Source organism: Chroicocephalus ridibundus, chromosome 2 (genome assembly GCF_963924245.1).
Source record: "Chroicocephalus ridibundus chromosome 2, bChrRid1.1, whole genome shotgun sequence".
NCBI lineage: Eukaryota > Metazoa > Chordata > Aves > Charadriiformes > Laridae > Chroicocephalus > Chroicocephalus ridibundus.
The window spans coordinates 26,134,933-26,154,590 of NC_086285.1; the positions used below are offsets into that span (position 1 = coordinate 26,134,933).

The 19,658-nt window shown below is 43.8% G+C and overlaps 2 protein-coding genes across 7 annotated transcripts in view; one reads left to right on the forward strand and one right to left on the reverse strand.

The window, feature by feature from the left end:
• AKAP9 (A-kinase anchoring protein 9) overlaps positions 1 to 4,145 on the forward strand; it is a 121,505-nt gene extending 117,360 nt beyond the window's left edge. For 5 of the 6 annotated variants that reach the window (XM_063324811.1, XM_063324812.1, XM_063324814.1 and 2 more), the window contains 4 exons: positions 640 to 725; positions 1,486 to 1,606; positions 2,814 to 2,953; positions 3,561 to 4,145. In XM_063324811.1, the coding sequence (XP_063180881.1) occupies positions 640 to 725; positions 1,486 to 1,606; positions 2,814 to 2,953; positions 3,561 to 3,604 (391 nt within the window). In that variant the 3' untranslated portion in view covers positions 3,605 to 4,145. The remainder of the gene's footprint in view (positions 1 to 639; positions 726 to 1,485; positions 1,607 to 2,813; positions 2,954 to 3,560) is intronic. The other variant, XM_063324813.1, reaches the window with a different exon arrangement.
• A 138-nt stretch (positions 4,146 to 4,283) lies between these two features.
• On the reverse strand, positions 4,284 to 17,048 carry LOC134511208 (lanosterol 14-alpha demethylase). Its single transcript, XM_063324820.1, has 10 exons — positions 16,780 to 17,048; positions 15,855 to 15,953; positions 14,683 to 14,859; positions 10,409 to 10,535; positions 8,968 to 9,142; positions 8,671 to 8,790; positions 8,032 to 8,227; positions 7,338 to 7,433; positions 6,254 to 6,422; positions 4,284 to 5,575 (listed from the first exon to the last, which is right to left on the reverse strand). The coding sequence occupies exons 1-10, from the start codon at positions 16,930 to 16,932 to the stop codon at positions 5,397 to 5,399; spliced, it is 1,491 nt and encodes a 496-aa protein (XP_063180890.1). The 5' UTR covers positions 16,933 to 17,048; the 3' UTR covers positions 4,284 to 5,396.
• Positions 17,049 to 19,658: the final 2,610 nt, after the last annotated feature.

Sequence of the window (19,658 nt, forward strand, 5' to 3'; positions counted from 1 at the left end):
TTAAAGGTTAAATTCTTACGTGTAAGTATAATACAGATTTATGAACGACTTCTATCCGTCTTGGTAGTCCTTTGAATTCACAAGACTTTAGGTGTCAGACTGAGGATGAGTAGGAATAGATGAGGAAGAAAAGTGAAGGTTATTACTGCGTAGTACTGCCGTGTTGCTAGAAAACCTTCTTCACAGAGGTTTGCACTGCCGAGCACTTCTGTTTGCTCTTCATCTGGGGCTTGTGTGTAGTATAAATTCAAGGAACTATTCGTATGCCTGTTTACTCACAGCGCTCTGCGGTTACAATTTTGGGGATGCAACAAGGCAAAAAGTCTATTTAGTATGATTTTAAAATGCTGATGCCCTGTAGTTTAGGTGCTTGAGCCGTTTGCTGTCTACTGGGATTTATGCAGCACCTCTGGAATCACTGGAATTGCAGAGGTGAAGCCGAAAGCAGATTTGGAAAAAAGATGTTTTTCTCAGGGATGTGTATAAGGAAGTTTTTCTACTTCATCTTCAGGTTGTAGACACCCATCCATTGGCGTTCAAGAAATTCTTATGCCTTCTAGAATAGAAAAAGCACATTATTTTTAGCAGACTATTTCATTCATCCTGAAGTTTGTTGGTTTTTTTTCATTTGAAATGCAGAATGAAGTTCCTGGTTCGCCGATGGCACAGAGTTACGGGTTCTGGTGTACTAAGTATCAATAGGGATGTCTTTAGCCAGAACACAGGTAAATCATGGTCCAGTTATGACTGAAAAAATGGTATTCACAAGTCACACCACTGCTTAATGGAGATGGCTTTTAATTTGTATTTTCCTCATGTGGAAGGAACGGGGTGCTGTTCTCCCTTCCTTTTGCTGTAGTTGCCTGGATTAAGCTGTTTCTCAGGTTTCTGAGAGTTTCCGTGCTCAGCACAGGCACTAATCCGTTTGCGTTCTCTTCACTCTTGTTTTGCTCCATTGGGGGTGGGATTTAAAGAAAACACGGCAACTTTTCCTATGGAGTGTGTTTGTAAAAACAATTTTAGCTGCATCATCGAGTTTCTCGTTAAGAGATCCGCAGCCCCAGCTCTGAGGGGGGATGCTGAGGACAGGGACGGAGAGAGGAATCGTAGCAACTACAGGTGCCCTGCGGTGGCCACACAGCCTATCGACCAGTCCCCCCGGCCTTTCCCTCAGAACAAAAGCTTGTCAGTCTTTTGTTTTAGCTTAAAGTTTGGGAAATCTGGTTTTCTGTTTGCTTTTTGGTAGGAGCCAAAGGAGAATCAGAAGCTTCTTTATTAATTCCTGGTTATCTAGGTCTGCACTGAACCCCTGTGAGGCCAGGATTTCACCCCTGGTTTTCTCTGACGCAGTCTGAAAGTGCTCTGCGTTTGTTAAACACCAGATTTGTGACAGGCAAACAGAAAACTCACATTTGAGATTCCCAGTAAAGTGCAAAAGGTGTTAGGTTTTTTCAGGTTTCAAAACATTGCTTTTTGTATTTCTAGGTAATGAATTACGGCCCGATTCCTTCTCTGGTGGTGTGGATCTTTATGGAGAACAAAGGCATTCCTATAGATCCAGGTCAGGCACGGGGTCTCCTAGATCTCCTGTAAACTTTCAACATAAGTACGTTTTATTTTAGATTATCATTCTCTGCCAGAACATTGTTTAACTAAATGAATGCGTCAGCGCTTACTGCGAAGGTTTGTCATCCTTGATGCCGTAAGATTTTTAACTGTTGTTGTGAGGATACGTAATGAATTGCATCTCAGGCCTTCGGTGTGCCTTTACTCATCGCCTGGTCAAGGCCAAAGCTTGCAGATTTCTGCTGCCCGATCGATGCCATGTTCCTGCATCTGGTGGTAGCTGACTGGATGGAGCTACGTTGACCCACCTCCATAGAGTCTGGGCTTTGTCACGGAGCGCACCGCAGCTGTCTCTGCACCTTTCTGGTCGGCAGCAGGGTGCTGAGCTGCCTCGGGTGCCCTCAGACGTAGGGAGAGGGAAAAGCGGGGCCAGGGAAAAGTGGGGCTGCTCGCGGTGGCCAAGGAGGGTCGTCTGGTGACTGCGGGCTGGGAGGAACTGCCACCTCCTCACGGCCACAGCGTGGGTGGGAGCTGCTCGGTAGCTCCACGGCTTGTTCTTGATTAAACCCTTTCGGTTGGCTGTACTAGAGGGATCCGTGAATCGGATGCCAGTGAAACCAGGTGTTTTTCACCAAAGGCAATGTTTTTTGGAGCGCCACCAGCTTTTGATTACTTCATATGGAATTGTGGGCTCTGAGCTTTACTGAATATTAGTATATTGAATATCTTGACATTTTGGATCTTTATTTTTATATAAAGCACCTCAATGTTTGTCATCTTAGTGTGTGGCAGCCATAGCAGTTCACGTGGAAAAAATGTTTAATTATATTAGCCGCTTTTAACTTTTACTTATAGAAAGTAATGAAGAGAGACACAATGCTGTAAAGATGGCTTGTTCACACGAGCTTCTTAATAGAAAAGCTAACGTCAATCTACGACGGCTTCTGCTGCGGTCTCAGTAGGAATTTGCTGGTCAGTCTCTGTCCCAGAGAAACGCAGCAACAAATCAGGTGCCGTAGAAAGAAAAGGCAACTGGGCAAAGTGGCTGCTCTGGGGGAGGCAGTTTGATGGCTTGGGCAGTAAGCGGCAGGGAGGTTAAATGGGTACAATGTGCCGGCGAGCACGAGGGCGAGGTCAGGGACGTGCAGTCAGTAAGGTGTCCCTGCTTACAGTGGTTTTGCTACATCTGCTGATATTTTTATTTGAAATTTTGCTTTTTGAAGACATGCGCGTTGTTCTGCCCCTAGGTTCCACAGTATGCAGGCGGATATAAACCCAGTCTCTTTCGCCTGCTCTCAGCTGCAGAACTACGATCCCGAAAGAGCTTTAACGGATTACATCAACCGGCTGGAGGCACTACAGCGGCGGCTGGGCAGCGTGCAGTCAGGTGAGGGCCGGGGCGCTCTGGGATTCATCACAAACATCCGTGCTTGTAGGCATTTTCAGCCTTAACGAAGAGGCTATCCTGAGCTGTAGCAAAAAGCTCGTTAAAAAGAAAATTGTAAAATTCTTTGAAGGGAGACATACAAGTGTGATTTAATTACAGATTTTGAGCTTATTGGTAACGCTTTAACTTTCCCTGATCTCTACTAAACATGCAGTAAGGGTTCAGGTGGCTTCTTATTAAGATTTTAAACTAGATGGAGAAAATCGTACCCCAAAGGGCGCACAAGGGGAATTTCTTCTCCTGCCACCTGATTACAGAAGTTACAGCCTTTTTGCCCCGTAGGCGATGGTGATTTTTGTGCTGTAAAAGGAATGCATCAAGAAAATTGTCAGATCAATAGGATGTAATTTATGAAACTCGATTTTTGCAGTTACTGTGTTAGAAGTCCTACTTCAGCATAAAATTTGTCATTTGAGGAAGTTTTGTTCTTAAAAGCTTTCCCATGTAAAATGTTTCACACTTCTTCATCTAAAAGTCACACGTTGTTGGTGAATCCTCATCTACTGATTCCAAATAATCTTGATGAAAATCTTTCTCCCTCGTACAGGTTCGACTTCATACACTCAGTTGCACGCTGGTATGAGAAGATAATACCGCCCTTGGGCCATCTCCATCGCTGGCGGTGATGTGAATGGGCTGCCGTCTGTAAATCCGTGCTCCTCCTGTGCTTTTGTATCACGTGTATGTTGTGGGACCAGTATGAACACAGCTAGACAACTGCACACAGTTCCATCCTGGCGCACCCACGCGGACTGGGGTTTATGTATATAGGCACTTTGTCTTCATGAAACAAACAAACAAAATAATAAAGAAACCAACCCCTCCCCACCCCCCATTAAATTACATGTATATTTGTGGAATGCTAATTTAAATGATTAACTTATGAAGTGTGTATTTATCAAAAGGGTGCGAAGATGAAACGTGTGTATTAATGAAATTGAGCTACATTCAGCAAAGTTTACTTGCACTTTTTCTGGCAAGGCTACTGAAGTTACATGACTCTCGTAATATTTGCTACTGGCAGCGCAGACAGAATATCACTTGTAGAGACCTATTTTTGTAATGGTAGAAGTTTTGAATTTTATGGGTATTTTGTCAAAGTACTGAAATAAAGATGACTTCATGCTTTTAACTGTGTTCAAGAACCACTCCCTTATTCACACTCTTCCTCCTCATCGTGGTGGCTGCAGCTTTACTTGTTACAGATTCCAAAATGCTGCTACTAACGAGAAGCAAGGACAGGCACAGCTTGGTTTCTGAAGACCCTGGTCACCTCTTTTGGGGCTGGAAGGGAAGATATTGCACTCCCTCAGCTGCTGTGACTGATACAAACATGAAGTTTTAGAAGTTACACCCGAGTTTAAAAGAGGAAAGATGGGACAAAGCCCTTGCTGCAGTGAGCACTGAAGGTGGGGAGCTCTTTGCATGACCAACCTCATACTTTTACGGGAAAGAAAGATAAGTTTATTACAAACTTACTTATAAAAGCTTTTCAGAATTGCCAGGGTTGAGGACAGAAAACTTCTGCAGTAGATTTGTTTATAAATTTAATTCAAAGCTCCTGGGAGCCAGAGCTCATTGCCATTAATCACCACCACTCTTGAACCAAACACCAGTTAACAATCTTGCATGAATCAGTACAAAAGGGAACAACATTCAGCTATTTCACTTAATGTTCATGAACATTCTTTTATACACAAACATGTTATTTACAAAGTTAATGTTGTTTTTATCATCATATTGTTACTTTCACACTTAAATCAAGCCTTCAGAGATCACTAGTTTCAGAAATTTTTAGAGAATTACTTGTTCCTTTCGGAACCTAAGCATTTTATAACTGGTTCGAGTTGGACATTTAAATGGTCCCCTCTCAGAAACGATGCCTCTTTCTTTGAACATTTTGTAGTCTGACACTGCTCAGCTGTACAGTAACATTTCTTTAAATAAGTATCCAAGAACCAGCCAAGACCAGACCTAGTTTGCTTGGAGCAGAATGACAAACATCAGGAGTGGAGCACCACCAGCTACCTCCCCCCTCGGTGCCTCTTCCCTGCTGGATTTACTGTAATCAGGCACGGAGGTAAGAAGATACAGTATCACCCTTTGTTATCTGGGGAAAAGTAATCTTCCATTATTTTTCATAAAAGTTCCGTTTATAGAAATTACTCACTACTTCATCTTAAAGAGTTGGCATGCACCTTAAACGTGTTACACCAATAGAAAAGACACTTTCTGTAAAAATGCAATAAGAAATAGATGCAAAGACTTTGCACTTGGTAGATTCTTGTTGCTTTCCTCACAGGAGATGCAACAGTTTCCATTTGCCACTTATTTTGTCTGTTAGTTTACACAACTTAAATAAGTAAGGTTTTAGCTCCAGAATTTACAGTGACCTCCTCTTGTATCTGATGAGGGGGTTATTAGGTGTGTGTATCATTGTTGTGTAATTTATAGTTGGAAAATAGTCATTGATGAGATCAAATTCATACAAACGAAGCAAAGTAGACCAAATAGTCTTAATCTGAACATAAGCAAAGTTTTCTCCAATGCAGCGATGACGGCCTAGAAGAGAAGCCATAAAAAGCAGTTAGAATGCTTAGTTACTAGATCGCCTTTGACAACAAGCTAACTTTAAAAATTTTACGTGGACAGTAATTGCTTCTTTCCTTTGTAAACAAGGTGAGGCTCCAGTGCTGCACCTACGCTGTTACTAATACCACCAAAGTCTTGTTTTTATAAGCTGTCACTGCGTAAAACAGACAGAGTAATTTGAATGAGATGGTGTTCTGTCCTCACCAGAAAGTGTTAAATTACCTATCACCAAACAAGCGTTTACAACACAGAGAAAAGATACCAACTGTAACCATATTGCAGTGATATTTTCAAACTCTTTTGGCAGTTATGACTCTATGCAGATTTTTGCTCTGCCTTAAACTGACTTTGCATTACCAGCTTTTCACCTCGCCTTGAAAAGACTTGAGTCAAATGCCACACACGCTAACCGAAAGATTTGTTTTGATTGCTACTCCGTATGATATACAGCTACTACTAATGCAAAACTATCCATCAACCAACTTCATTCTTTTAACAGCACTTGCACACTAAGAAAACTTTCAGGCAGCAGTGGAAAGAAAAAAAACCATATCCTCAGATGCTGTGGCGTGGGGAGGTGCTGTATGAGACGACCAGTATGAGCTACTTCAGTTCACAATGGCTCAGGCAGGGGCTGTGTTTTCTTACCAGCGCCAAATGGAACGTAGGCAAACTTCTCTCCAGCTGCTGGGTTATCCTGGAGATAGCGGTCGGGCTTGAATTCTAGAGCATCTTTCCAGGAGTCCCTGAGTCTGTGGTTAACAGTGGGAGACACACAGACCTGATGGCCGGGGGGAATATTGTATCCAGCAACAGTCTATAAGAGAAGAGACAAGACACCCACACATCGCAAAAATTCTCCATTTTTCTTTTCAAAGTGTTACCTGAAGTGCTATATCATGAGGCTTGAATTTCAAAAGAGATTTTGGCTAATCACGTTTAAAATGAATGCAGCCTTATAGTGTATTGTTTTACCTGTACGGGGCACAACATTCAAGTAGTTACAGGAACCTTTCAGCTGCTTTAACAAGGCTGGCAGTTTCTACAGGAAGAGTTTTTAAAAAAAATGAACTTAAAATTTACTGAGAGCATTTGTCATGGGAGGGACATTAGTTTAAAAAATTATTTTACTTTTTATCTTATTTGTGCAAACAGCAAGTTTTCTTTCAGATTTCCCTAGCCTGTATTGTATTAAGTGCTTGCCCAATTTTTCCAAGATACCTACTGAAAATACCTGCAAGCAAAACATATCTTTAAATGGTAGCACAAAACTAAGCTGAAGTGGGACGGATAGCTAAAAGAAAGGGTCAGTTCTGCCGAATAAGACTGCACGTGGCTGGTACTACGTCCCCTTGGAGCCTTCCCTTCTCCAGGCTGAAAAACCCCTGTTCCCTCACCCTCTCCTCACAGGACAACTGCTGCACCCCCTGACCATCTTGGTGGCCCTCTGCTTGCTTCACTTCATCAACGTCTTGATTGCCAGAGGGGTTCAAAACTGGACACAAGTAATTCTAGATGAAGGTAACTACCAAGTTCAAGGTGTTAATTGTCTTCCTCAATATACACCGGTTACATTCCCATTGATATAACCCAGGCTACCATCAGCTTTCATCCCTGCCAGCAAACACTGCTCACTCCAGTTTTTCCTTCTGCCCCCAAAGGACAACCCCCACCTGGCCTTTTCCAGCCCCATTCTACTGAAGAGAAATTAGCGCCCAACAAGTGAACTCACCTGGGGAGTTCTGGCCATTCTCATCATGGTCATTATAGGAGGTCGAAGCCTTAAAGTTTCTTTTAGACAGCGATCCAGCAAACTGAGATCCTTGAGCTGAAAATACAGAGAAAATTACATATCAAAATATAGCCAAGTTTATTCAACACAAACAAAATGGTACTTTATACCATTTAAAAACAAATTTTAAAAAAAATCAAAGAATAAGCAGCTTGTATTTGTGTTAGCTACCCTGATAATTTGGTTTTTTCCCCATTTGATTCACTTCAGAAGGAAAAAAATCTCTGAACGGTGCAATCAAATATACAACTAGTTTCTTACAAATCTCTCATGAGTGTTTTCTGATGCCTAATTAAAGAACAAGGTCACACTGCATTCCTTTCCTCAGTGGGAATATGAGGATCTTCTTTTCCACAGAACTATCATTTCCTAATTAGATATTGTGGGAACTGTAATTTCCTTAATCAACACTGATTAAAAAAACGGTAGCAAGCTAAGAATTTACTTGCACAGGAAGAGATGGAGGAGATATATGGGCAAACAATGTTATCACAGAGTGACCACGCTAGATTATGATCCTAACACAAAGCATGTGACTGTATTTCACATTTGTTTGGGGTTTGGTTTTTTTGTTTTTTTAAATAAGCACCTAAAAGTATAATAATACACAGCAGGAATAACGTAACATGCAAACCTGGTCGTAAGTTAACGGTGGCAAGTCATCCCCACAGACTGCTTTTTGTTCTGCGTAGCACTGGTCCTGTATTGATTTGTCTCTGGCGATGAAGAAGCCAAGCCAGGCACTGGTGGTGGAGGATGTGTGCTGCCCCGCCAGCAGCAACCCGATCAGCATGCCAGCTATTTCATCGTCAGTCAGCGGACGGCCGTCCCTAGGTTGAAAGGTGTTATGTTAGAGCTTCATTTGATCAGCTTTCCAGTTACGGCATTTACAATTTCTTCTAATGTACTTCTTTCTCCTCCTTCTCTTTTGTTGCCTACCCTAAACGGGGCAGTAAAAGATCTAGGGGTCAGGAGAAGGGAGAACAGAAGAAGAGAGGAGGCTCCAGGAGCCTTAAAGAAAATCATTCCTGAACAGCCAGCAAAGAGAAAGGAAGCAGCCTGGTGACCACTGATGGAAATCTCAGAAATCTGAATAACCATTTACAAGTTTTTAACCTATTTTTAAGAATACAGCTATGACTAATTGCTGGCAATAAAAACAATTCAGAACATGAGGGCATATTTCTCTTTTTTTGGTAATTAGCTCTTTTGGAAGAGCTCAAAGCTGAAGTAAAATATTTATAAATGACAAGTCTTCAAACCCTTGGCTTACTTGTATGAAGCATCAAGTAGAGTTTGGAGCATGTCATCCTCCTTTTCCTCAGACTTTCGACGTTTCTGGATAACCTTGTAGAAAATATTCTTTATTGCTTTGTGTGCTCGGTCTCGACGTCTGCAATTCAGAACACTTCTATTAGCAAACTTTATACAAAGTAACACATCAAATGCTTGTGAGGATTTATCGGGACGTCTAGAAGAGCTTCCAAACAAGAAATAGGTGGGGAAGGGGAAACCAAACAAAGATGTTTACATAAAATACTTAAGTTGCTTCATCTGTTATTTCTGGTACCTGAAGCTAGGCAGAGGTAGCCAACCTGGCAGAAGCCAGGCAGCGTGAGTAAAACCCCCATCCAAATCGGCGTACAGCTGAGCCACCTTCTCATTCAGCAAACTTCTTATTTCCTTCCCATGCAAGCAATGACTCGCTGTCAAAATGATAAGTTCTGAAAGGGCTTCAAACAAGTCTGAGGAAAGATTTTAAAAGTGTTACTGAACACGCATTTCAGGTGAGATGTTATGTTTTACAGGTTATTCTTTATTTTTATTTTGTAGAAGAGAAAAATATGTAACCGGACACAGATGAGTAATTTTAAATAGAGTTTTAGATTGTTTTACTAGAAGAATGAAGCATCTAACTTTAGACTTCTGTGTGTCTATCAGGTTTCTCTTCAAACAACTTTTTAATTAGATCACCATTTTCAACAACTGTTTTCTAAGGTGTTTTTTTCTAGGAATTTTTCTAGGAGAGCTAGTAATCCTTCCAAAGTAAGCCATGCAGCACAAGTTCAATCCTTAATAAATATAAAAGAAGCCATACAAAAACTTAACCTTGAAATCCATATCTATGGGAAACCAGTGCTATGTTTTGGATTTGGGGTGGAAATACTGTTGTAGCACACTGGTGGTTTCAGCTGTTGCTAGCACTCAAGGGCTCTTCTGCTCCTCACACCGCCACACCAGCCAGTGTGCTGGGAGTGCGCAAGAAGTTGGGAGTCTTTATCTTAACCCATGAGTTTTCTCACTTTTAGTCTTCTGATTCTCTCCCCCATCTCACCGAGGGGAGTGAGCGAGCAGCTGCATGGTCCTAGTTGTTGGCTGGGGTTAAACCACGACATATATGAATATTACATATTTATATAGTATATATTATAAATACATATGTTTAAATAAATAATATTTCTGACACCATTATGCCACTGTGGGCTTGCAACAATAGCGATGGGCTATGTCTAGCAGGCTAGTTGTGAAAAAGAGGTGCGAAATAAAAGAATTCCACTTAGATCACTAGCCTAACCTTATCAGCTTCAAGGATGCAGTTCTTCAGTATAGAAGATCCCTGAGCTAAGATCTCTGACAGGCTCTGGGAAGTCAGAACAGGATCTTCTCCTAAGGACTAAGAGCTGACTCATACAAAACGAGCATGATTCAGTCAGGCAACAGGTACGCTCCCTATTAGCCGCCTAAGAAAGCAAAAGATTGCCCTTTACTCTTTTCTGAGCAGATTTATTCTCCAATAGCCTTAAATTTGATGAAACAAAATCTGTATTTTGCAAGTCTTCTGATGTTCTGTACAGTTTTAGCTACATCACTCTTCATTTCTTTAATATTGCAGTAAATCATTTGAAAAAAAAAAAAAAAACAAAAAAAACAAAAAAAAACAAAAACCAAACTGCATTAGCCTTCATTCCTTTCCAGAAAATCTGAGGAAAAATGCATCTGATCTTGCTTACTTTTTTCTCCACTTTCTCCCCATGCTTTGAAATACTGCTTTGTTTCTTCTTCAATCACAGATACATGCTGTTTGAACTGGGCAATATTTAGCCCGGTTTTGAGCATCTTCTTCTGTTCCAAAAATACCTAGAGGAACCAAGACAGAAAAAGCGATCAGTACAAGGATCGTAATATTAATGTAATCAGCTTATTATCATTTGTACTATAAGAACATTACAGAAGTAAAAAGAAATTAGGATTGTAGGGTACAACAGATACTCAAATTTAAAAAATAGATAATACCCCATTTCTGACCTTCATTGTTCTTCAAGCACAAGTTTTATAACATCCAAGTGAAATATTAGCTCAAGGGGTCTACAATGCTCTCTTTTACAGTACCAAAACAGAAAATGATTTTAATGTCTTTGTTAAACTTTATCCCTAAAGATATAAGAAGCATTCAAGATTTAAATGTGGAATGCACTTTAGATAATCACAAACATAATCAGATCTGTCCTTGCAAAGTCTGGATTCAGTCTGTGTTGTTATGTGGCCTCCTTGCTTTCTCTCCCCCGGAACATCGAGAGATGCACCCTTCTTTCACAAAGCCCTCTGATCACTGCCCAGGAAGCAAACTGCTTCCTAAGAAAATGGTGAGCTTCACATCCTTCTCACCTCTTTTTCTTTGTGTAGGCTCAGAGCTAACAAACCTACTGGTAAAAATCCCATTATTAGATGAGAACCATTCAATAGATTTGACAGGACACCCACTCGGAAAATTATTCAATGATTTTTTAAGCCCTAATTATGAATTACCCTATAGATCTACCCTATAGATCTGCACTGTACCATGAACAATACACCAAAAATTGTCTTCCCACTAAGGGCTCTGCATGTACTATAAAGTTATTCACAAAACGAAGGGCATAAGAAGAAAGGTTACTTCCTAGAAACTTCTGTTTTCAGAATGCAGTGGGGACTCCAGCAGTTTATCAGAGAGTACACATGCCACAGAGCAAAGAGACAAGCACATTTTCCCTTGCAACGTGCTAGCCCATCTCCAGCTTGATGGAGATAGGAAAGGCACACAGGAGTGAACGCATCCTCTACCATTTGAGCTCCTCTCAATGCAAAACTACCTGCAAGAGGCTTGGAGGGAGGAGACAGAGAGTGAATGAGTTGATATATAGACTATGCATATTAACAAACCATTACCAGAATTACTGGTAAATAAGTAACTTCTTCCTTGTAAAAAGAGTCATCAGTTACACTCTAACAAGTAGTCAACTGTAAGGGGAGGCTCTTCTGAAAACATGACTGAAAGCCACTGTCAGACTAAAGAGATAGAGACTTAGCAACTTGAGCAGAGAGAAGGGGGCCTCAAGGGAAGTTCTGGATGATCCATCAACAGTAGAATGCCAATGAAAGTTCAAACGGCTTTTAAATGCCTTCCCAGTAGATGGCTGAAATGAAATTGTGGTGGTAGCACTATGCAAAAAAACCAGCCCACCTCCAGCAGAATGCATTCTGGCCTCAACCAGACATGCTACCTCACTAGCTCCACACAGGAAAACACACAACTAAAGATAATCAGTGCATGCCAATAACAAAATCCTCTGCATCTCCTAGCTGTGGAAAAAAGTTGCCCAGGTAATTTTCTGAGGAACCTGAATCTGCAGAGATAAAAAGGAAGAAATCCTTCTAGTATCGAACGTATGAATGAAGTAGACATCCACAGATGCCCAAGACCGAGTAATATGAAAAGATTAACCTCTTGACTAAAGTAGAACTCAAACACAGTCTAGGGAAAAAAGCAGTATATGGTTGTGGCAGTGTGCTCTCCCCTTTTCCGCTCCCCGGCTCCGGCTCAAGCCATGTCCATCAGCGGGAGTTGTTATATGAGTTGCACTTGAACTGTGGGAGATGGCTGGCAACATAACCAAAACACTGTCTGGAGTGGGAACCTAGGTATCTTGTTCCCATGAGAATATGACTATAGGTCAATTATCTTACTCCATAAATAGTGGACGGCCCAAGAGCCCTTTGAGCTCTCCTGCACGGCAGCGGGCTGCACGACAGGACCTCCCCTTGAGTGGGGACGCTCGCTTAAGGTTCTTCTCCTCGAGGCTGAGAGATTCCTTGCCGCAACAGATTCTCGGTAAGTGACTAATAGCATGCTAAACTTTTGAAATCTTAGCTGATTGATATAAGGATTGATTGCGCATATATAATCCTTTAGACATAAACCGTTGACCAAGTCTGGGACTAGGATTGGATCCAGCCGCACCTAGACTCCTCTCTGAGAAGGAGTTTAAAAAGCCAGGGGGTCCTTTCTGAACCTCGTGACTCAACGGGAGGGTCTCCCTGAGAGCTTGTCTGACCCTGACCTCTCTGCAGTAAATAATCAAGTGTACCCCAGCATCGAATCTCATAAAACGCTGTCACATTCACTACTAACTTTGTTAAATCACTGTTTTATGTTAATAAACATTTCACTACTCTCTTACAAGTGAAGTTATTCACTCCGCCCGCGACAATGGTGGACAAATGAGGTAGGCCTTAATCATCCCTATAGGCCTGCAGTTGTAAGAAATGCACATTTCCAAGGAGCTTATAGAAAGTTCTACAAAACTCCTGAAGGATGAGATTAGATCCCATAGAAGTAGCTCTTGAATGAAGACAGACATTAAAATCACAGAATCACCCATGAACTGTAGAGTGTGAAAGCAGAAGTCAAGACAGCTCTAACAAGCGCATGATCTTTCACAGAACTAAAGATACAAACCAGCACCTTTCAGTTTCAAGCAGACATCCCACTACAGTCGGAATCCAAAGAACACGCACAATACAGCAAAAAGCTGGCCAACTTAGCAGTCTATGTCCAATTCACTGACGCTTTCTGAAACTAGTGTATACCAGAGAAGAACGTGAAAGCTGCACCACAGAGAATCATGTACCCTCTCCACTCTAGCAGCTCCTAAAGGGATCCCCGACTCCATCTCTGACTTTTTGAGGAAGCCCTACAACTGTCAGAACTGGTAGAAACAAGTCTTTTAGAATGACCCCACTTGTGGAAGAGGTCTCCTAGGACACAAGAAATGATCTCCTACTTATTATCCAGGCTGCAGTCCTGCTGGTTTCATTCACAAAGGGGTGGGAGGAGCTACGCAAATCCCTCAAGCACAAAAACCCCACCAATCCTGGCTCCCAGATTTTGTGACACTGCCTATCCGCAGTTTAACACTTCCTGACAAAGCAGGAGACAACTAAGTTCTCCTTAATTTATTTACAAAGTGGCAAGTTGTTGGTAGTCAGTTGTATGTGAGATTTCCAAAAGAACGGGGTAAGAACAACACACATACTTTGTGGGTCACTGCAACGTGCTGGTGTGGAGGAAAAGAGACCAGTGACTACTGCCCCTAAACCACATAATTAAGAGAGCAACAATCCCTGCAAGTACACTTAGCAGGGGAGAATGAAGAAGCATGCTAGGGAGGAAAAGTCCTGATGGCCACAGAAACTATTACCGGTCAAATGATTGGCATCTATACAACCAAAATTAACCCAAAGCTGAAAATCCAAAAATAAAGTATATTACAATGCCATTTCTGCCACCAGACTACTGTGTTGTACAACAGGCTGTCGATGTCAACATATGCTGAAAAGAGAGTCCCAGTGGAGCAAGCCTGTCCATCGAAAACTTGGCTTCTACAGTTTAGGAGTCTGTCATGCCAGACAACACGCACAAACAAGAAAGCAACCGATGCTTAGCTCGGGAACAATGCCACATGACACCCACTGTGCTTCCAGACCCACGCAGACTGTATTCTGCAAACATATACAGACTGATTTTTGTCTGAGCAAGACAAACCTTGTGGTGCAAACCGTCAAATTAATACTCCTGTATCTAGATGTGGTGTAGCACAAATGAAAAATTATCTCCCTTAAATCTCTCTTTTAGAAGGAAGACCTAAAGCTGCTTGTAAGGGAAAAGTAAACTGCAGCCAGTGGCATGCTATAAGGGAAGGAAAGAGAGACTCCTTTATTAGTTTTTCCTCTATGGTTAGATTAGATGATTGTTTCAAGAAGAAAAAATAGCATCCAGACTGACAAATGGCCAGGGGCTAAGTAAACATGTTCTGTTTTGATTATCCACCTGAGACAATTTACCTGCTATATCCCAGAATTGTGTACGAACAGACAACCCCATCATACAGAGCCAAAAGCTCAGGGCTGCATACTCAGAATTTAAATCATGCTACTTTTCTACTCATCTTATATTTAAAATACACACCGTATTAGGCACATCGTAAGCAACTCCCTTGCCAAACACTGGTGTAGTTAACCGAGAGTATACATCTTCTGCATTCAAATCTTCATTTTTACTGTTGAAGAGTAGAGCAGCAGCATCACTACCCAGTAAGTACGTGAATGTCTTGCCAACCATAGTGAAACTGAACACAGGTCCATACTAAGAGAGAAAAAAACCGAAACCAGTTTATTTTAAATAAGAACACAAACCATTAAATCCGTACCTCTTTATCTACAGGCTTCCGTAAATCACTTACTTACTCTCCTAATTAGCGTCTAGAGATTTAATAAAGATAAATATTTCAAACCATATTTAAATTCTGTTCTCAATATACTAACTAGTGACACCTAACATTATAACACACACACATGATCTTGCACATTTTAAAACCATTTCGTTTGAAAAACACGAATAAAAGATCAATTACGCTACAAAAACTAGCAAGGAGATTACAGTACATATAGGCTCCAGTAATCTACAAACACTGTCTCAAACCATTCTGGATTTGAAATTATGTATAGGTAATTAAGAGCAAATATGATTTTAAAGTTTAAAGGTCATCTCCAGCAGATCTTCACATACTGAATTTGGCTTTCTCTAAGTTAAACAAGCTAAGATTTAGGCTTAAGTTTTAGACAACGTGAAACAGATCATTAAATCTTATTTCACTGGAATTAAGGCTCTACTGCCTTAGGTCATTTCTTTTGGGCTGTTATACTATGAAACCTACTATGGTTTTATACACCAGCCCTTTTAACATTGGAGAGGACCTTAAAATTCATCCAATTGCCTACACAGGTGGTCAGCGACATTCCAGTCTGGTCAGAGTGAGATTAAAAGTTCCGAATTAAGGCAAGAAATATCATGAAAATGGCTTTTTCATTAACCTGTGATTCAGCTATGAGCATTACTCAAATATACAGACCTATTTTTTTAAATCTGAAACACAAGAGATATCTCAGGAAACACTGTTTCTCTAGCAACGATGTACATAACGAAATCTGAAGAAACCAGAGCCTACTCCGCATGCTACATTCCATATTCAAGGCAGTAAATGAGAATGAACTGATTTTAAACAAGTTCCAGTTAAAAAACTTAATAGATATACAAAAATATTTCAGCATATGTTCAGCCAGTCATGCAGGAAAATGTACCTTGTCATAAGCATTTTCCAAAAACTCAATGGGACTTTTTCCAAATGCGATTGCATGTCCAAGGAAAGGGATGCTTGACGAAATATAAGGTGGGTACTTCTGAGGAAGGAAGATAAAAGTAAATACAGACTTTTCTTCAAAGAATAATAAAATCATGTCCATTTACATAAAAACTAAACACAGAGAAGGCTTTATAGGCATTTTGTTTAAACTCTTTTGTGAGAAGGCCAGCCTTGGACAACTGATTATTTTTTTTTAAATAGAGTAACAGCACGCCACATTTAAAAGCAGCGGAGGTCAAAATAAAAAGAATACGATTAAGATTCTTGCTAACCTACCTCTGAATGCAAAGCAAAAAGATACTGCAATTGGAAAGACAGCAGTCAGAAACAAAACGATTTGTTAAACAGTCCCCCAAAAGCATCAACCTCAGTTTAGCAACGAGTTTTGTACAGAGCTGGGAGCCTTCTTTTCAGCTGCACCGACGAAGCGGGACCAGGCCAGGCCTCTCCCTCTACAAAACCCAAGCACCCCAGCTTCGTGTGGGACCACCCACAGCTGAGCCAAGGGACCCGCCGGCGCTGCAGCATTCCCATCGGACACCGTCCCTGGGGAGGCTGCGGGGAACGCTCCTGGCTCGCCAGAGCCCGCTCCCGCACGCTGGGGTTTTACCACCCATTCCTGTGCGCTGCCCACGAAGGGCTCTCCAGAGGGAAGCTGCTCCCCTGGACGGCCGCACCCCAACGAGAGGCCGCCCGGCTCCCCTCGGCCCTCCCCCTCACCCCTGCGCTCGCCCCGCCGTGACCACCCCTCCGCAGAAGGCTGGCGAAGGCCTCGGAGTGCCCTGCCCCGGCCCATCACCTCGCCCCGGCCTGAGGCGCCTACCCCCACCCAGCGCCTACCCCCCCCCGCCTCCAGCGCCTACCCTCCGGTCGGACCCGACGTGGCGCCGGTATCCCAGCTGGAACAGGTAGCCGAGGCTCAGCGCGAAAGCGGAGGCGGCCAGGACCAGGGAGAGGGGGTTGCCGACGGCCACCCGCTCCAGCAGGGACCCGCCGACCTCCGCCAGGTTCAGCATCGCCTCAGCACCCCACGGGCCGCCCACAGCCGCGCGCCTGCGCCTGCACCTGCACCTGCCGCACAGCGCCGTGCCGCACCACGCGCCGGCCACGCCCCCCGCGGCGCTGGGCTGATCTCTGCCCATGTGACGCTTCGCGGCGCCTGAGCCAACCGGCGGCCGGCGCTCCGCGAGGTGACGGTGTCTGCCGGGCTGCGAGGGGCGTCATTGGGCGGGCGAGGGGCGGGGGGCGGGCCGGGGGCGGTGGTTGGCGGACGGCTGGAGCCTCGCGCGGCCGGCGCGGGGGGGGCGGGAGCGGTGTCGCCCCGAGCCGCAACCGCCCCGCGCGGCCCCTGAGGGGGCAGGCGAGGGGCCGCCCGCCGGGCGCCGCGCCCGAGCCCGCCCCGGAGCTCCTGATGGCGAGGCTTCTCGGTCTGGCCCCGAGCGGGCCGAGCGCTGCTGCCTTGAGCAGCGTCCGGGGCCTCCTCTGCCGCCTCCCTCTGAAGCGCCACAGAGCCCCGTGGGGCTGCAGCGGGTTCCTGGTGCCCCAGCCCCGGGGTAGCAGCCGGGGAGAATCACCCGCGTGGGCTGAACTCGCGTCGGGGGGCGACACATCTCGGTGTAAGCTCGTGTGGGGATCGCGCGTGGCAGCTCCGCCTGCGTTTGCACCCACACCTGCAGCGCTGCAGGCTTGGGGAAGAGCAGCTGGAAAGCTGCCCGGCAGAAAAGGAGCTGGGGCTGTTGATTGACAACCGGCTGAGCATGAGCCAGCAGTGTGCCTGGGTGGCCCAGGCCAACAGCATCCTGGCCTGTATTAGCAACGGTGTGGTGAGCAGGACTTAGGGAGGTGACCGTTGCCCTGTACTCGGCACTGGTGAGGCCCCGCCTTGAGTACTGTGTCCAGTTTTGGGCCCCTCACTACAAGAAAGACACTGGGGTGCTGGAGTGGGCCCAAAGAAGGGCAACAAAGCTGGTGAGGGGTCTGGAGCACAAGTCTTATGAGGAGCGGCTGAGGGAGCTGGGGTGGTTTAGCCTGGAGAAAAGGAGGCTGAGGGGAGACCTTATCACTCTCTACAGCTACCTGAAAGGAGGCTGTAGTGAGGTGGGGGTCAGTCTCTTCTCCCAAGTAGCAAGTGACAGGATAAGAGGAAACAGCCTCAAGTTGCACCAGGGGAGGTTTAGATTGGATATTGGCAAAAAGTTCTTCACTGAAAGGGTTGTCAGGTGCTGGAACAGGCTGCCCAGGGAAGTGGTTGAGTCCCCATCCCTGGAGGTACTTAAAAGACACACAGATGTGGTGCTTAGAGACATGGTTTAGTGGTGGACTTGGCAGTGTTAGGTTAATGGTTGGACTTCATGATCTTAAAGTTCTTTTCCAACCTAAACAATTCTATGATTCTATGTGTTCATCCCACATGTGGTTGCCCCTCACAAGTCCGTACCTATGTGAGGGTGACAGGTGTGGGAGTGAACTTCCAAGGGGAGAAACATGCATGGGTACGAACTCGCAAGGCCACACGTTGGTTGAACTTGTGGGGGGGGTGAATGCATGTGGATGTGGACACATGTGGGTATGAACTCACATGGGAGAACCATGAGTGGGTATGAATTCACATGGGGGTAAGTCACATGGACAAACAACGTATGGGATCTACTCACCTGTGGAAAAGCTCAAGTGGGTATGAGCTCACATGGGGATAAACATATGTGGGTATGGACTCAGGTGGAGATAAACACAAGAAACATGCATGGGGAGAAACTTGCATGGGGAGAAACTCGCAAGTGAAACATATGTGGAGTAATACGTTTACTGAGCTAGCACTTGTAAGACATCTTGATAAAAATCTAGAATTCTTCCACATTTACAAAGTCTCCCACTTTTGTTTACCCAAAAAAAGGCATTATTTTACTGCAGTGCTTGCCACTTTATTACCTTGTTTTTCCAGAAAATAGACTACAGATCACAAAACATACATCAGAAATGTGTGATTTGTTGCTTGATGACACTGCTCAGCTTCGCAGACATTCCGCAGTTCTCTAGAGCTGTTTGTATGTTCCTCCTGCTTTAAACTTTTAATTTACTACATTAAAATTTTGTTCTCCTGCTACTAGAGATGTATCATCATAAACAGTGTTTTCCCAGCCTCACTTGACAAACCAAAGGTATTAGTTCATCTTTTCCTCTTCCCTTATAGAGTGAGATGGTATAAATCTACCTACAAGTCTTCAAACATGAGTCCCTCAAATACATCTACATTTTTTCCTAGTTCAATATTAGTCTTTCTGCTGATGGGGTAAAGTTGTACAAAGTTATTATAATATCCTGCCCCACATTAATAAAAAAGCTTAAAGGTTAAGCAGGACCTTTGCAAGCCATGAACACTGTTTCTGTTGAAGCTGTACCTGCAATTTTTCAGTAACAGCCTATTTTCTGAAGCATATCTGGCTGTGAGCTAACAATGGTAGGCAGACCCCTGCCTTTCTAGAATAACTTTTCCCTGGCACCAAGGCAGCAGCAGGAGGACATCTGGGCTGCATTGAGGGCTTCCCCTCAGGACCAATGCCTTCCTCTCGGACAAGCCACTGCCTTCCCCATGCCGAAGGCAGAAGCAGCCCCTGAACTCAAACAGCTCCCAATGGGGGAGAAAGGAGGCTGGCACCCCATCTCAGCACCAAGCCCTGGCAACACGGTCACTAACCTCAAATCACACAGGTTTGCTTCACCATGGCAAAAGGCACCCAATATT

Excerpts from the sequence above, each read along its gene's own strand:
- LOC134511208 (XM_063324820.1), bottom strand. The coding sequence starts at position 16,932 with ATGCTGAACCTGGCGGAGGTCGGCGGGTCCCTGCTGGAGCGGGTGGCC. Across the intron at positions 10,536-14,682 it reads CTTACGATGTGCCTAATACG|GTATTTTTGGAACAGAAGAA; the intron begins GTGTGTATTTTA and ends TGGTTCCTCTAG. Across the intron at positions 6,423-7,337 it reads GAATGGCCAGAACTCCCCAG|ACTGTTGCTGGATACAATAT; the intron begins GTGAGTTCACTT and ends CTTCTCTTATAG.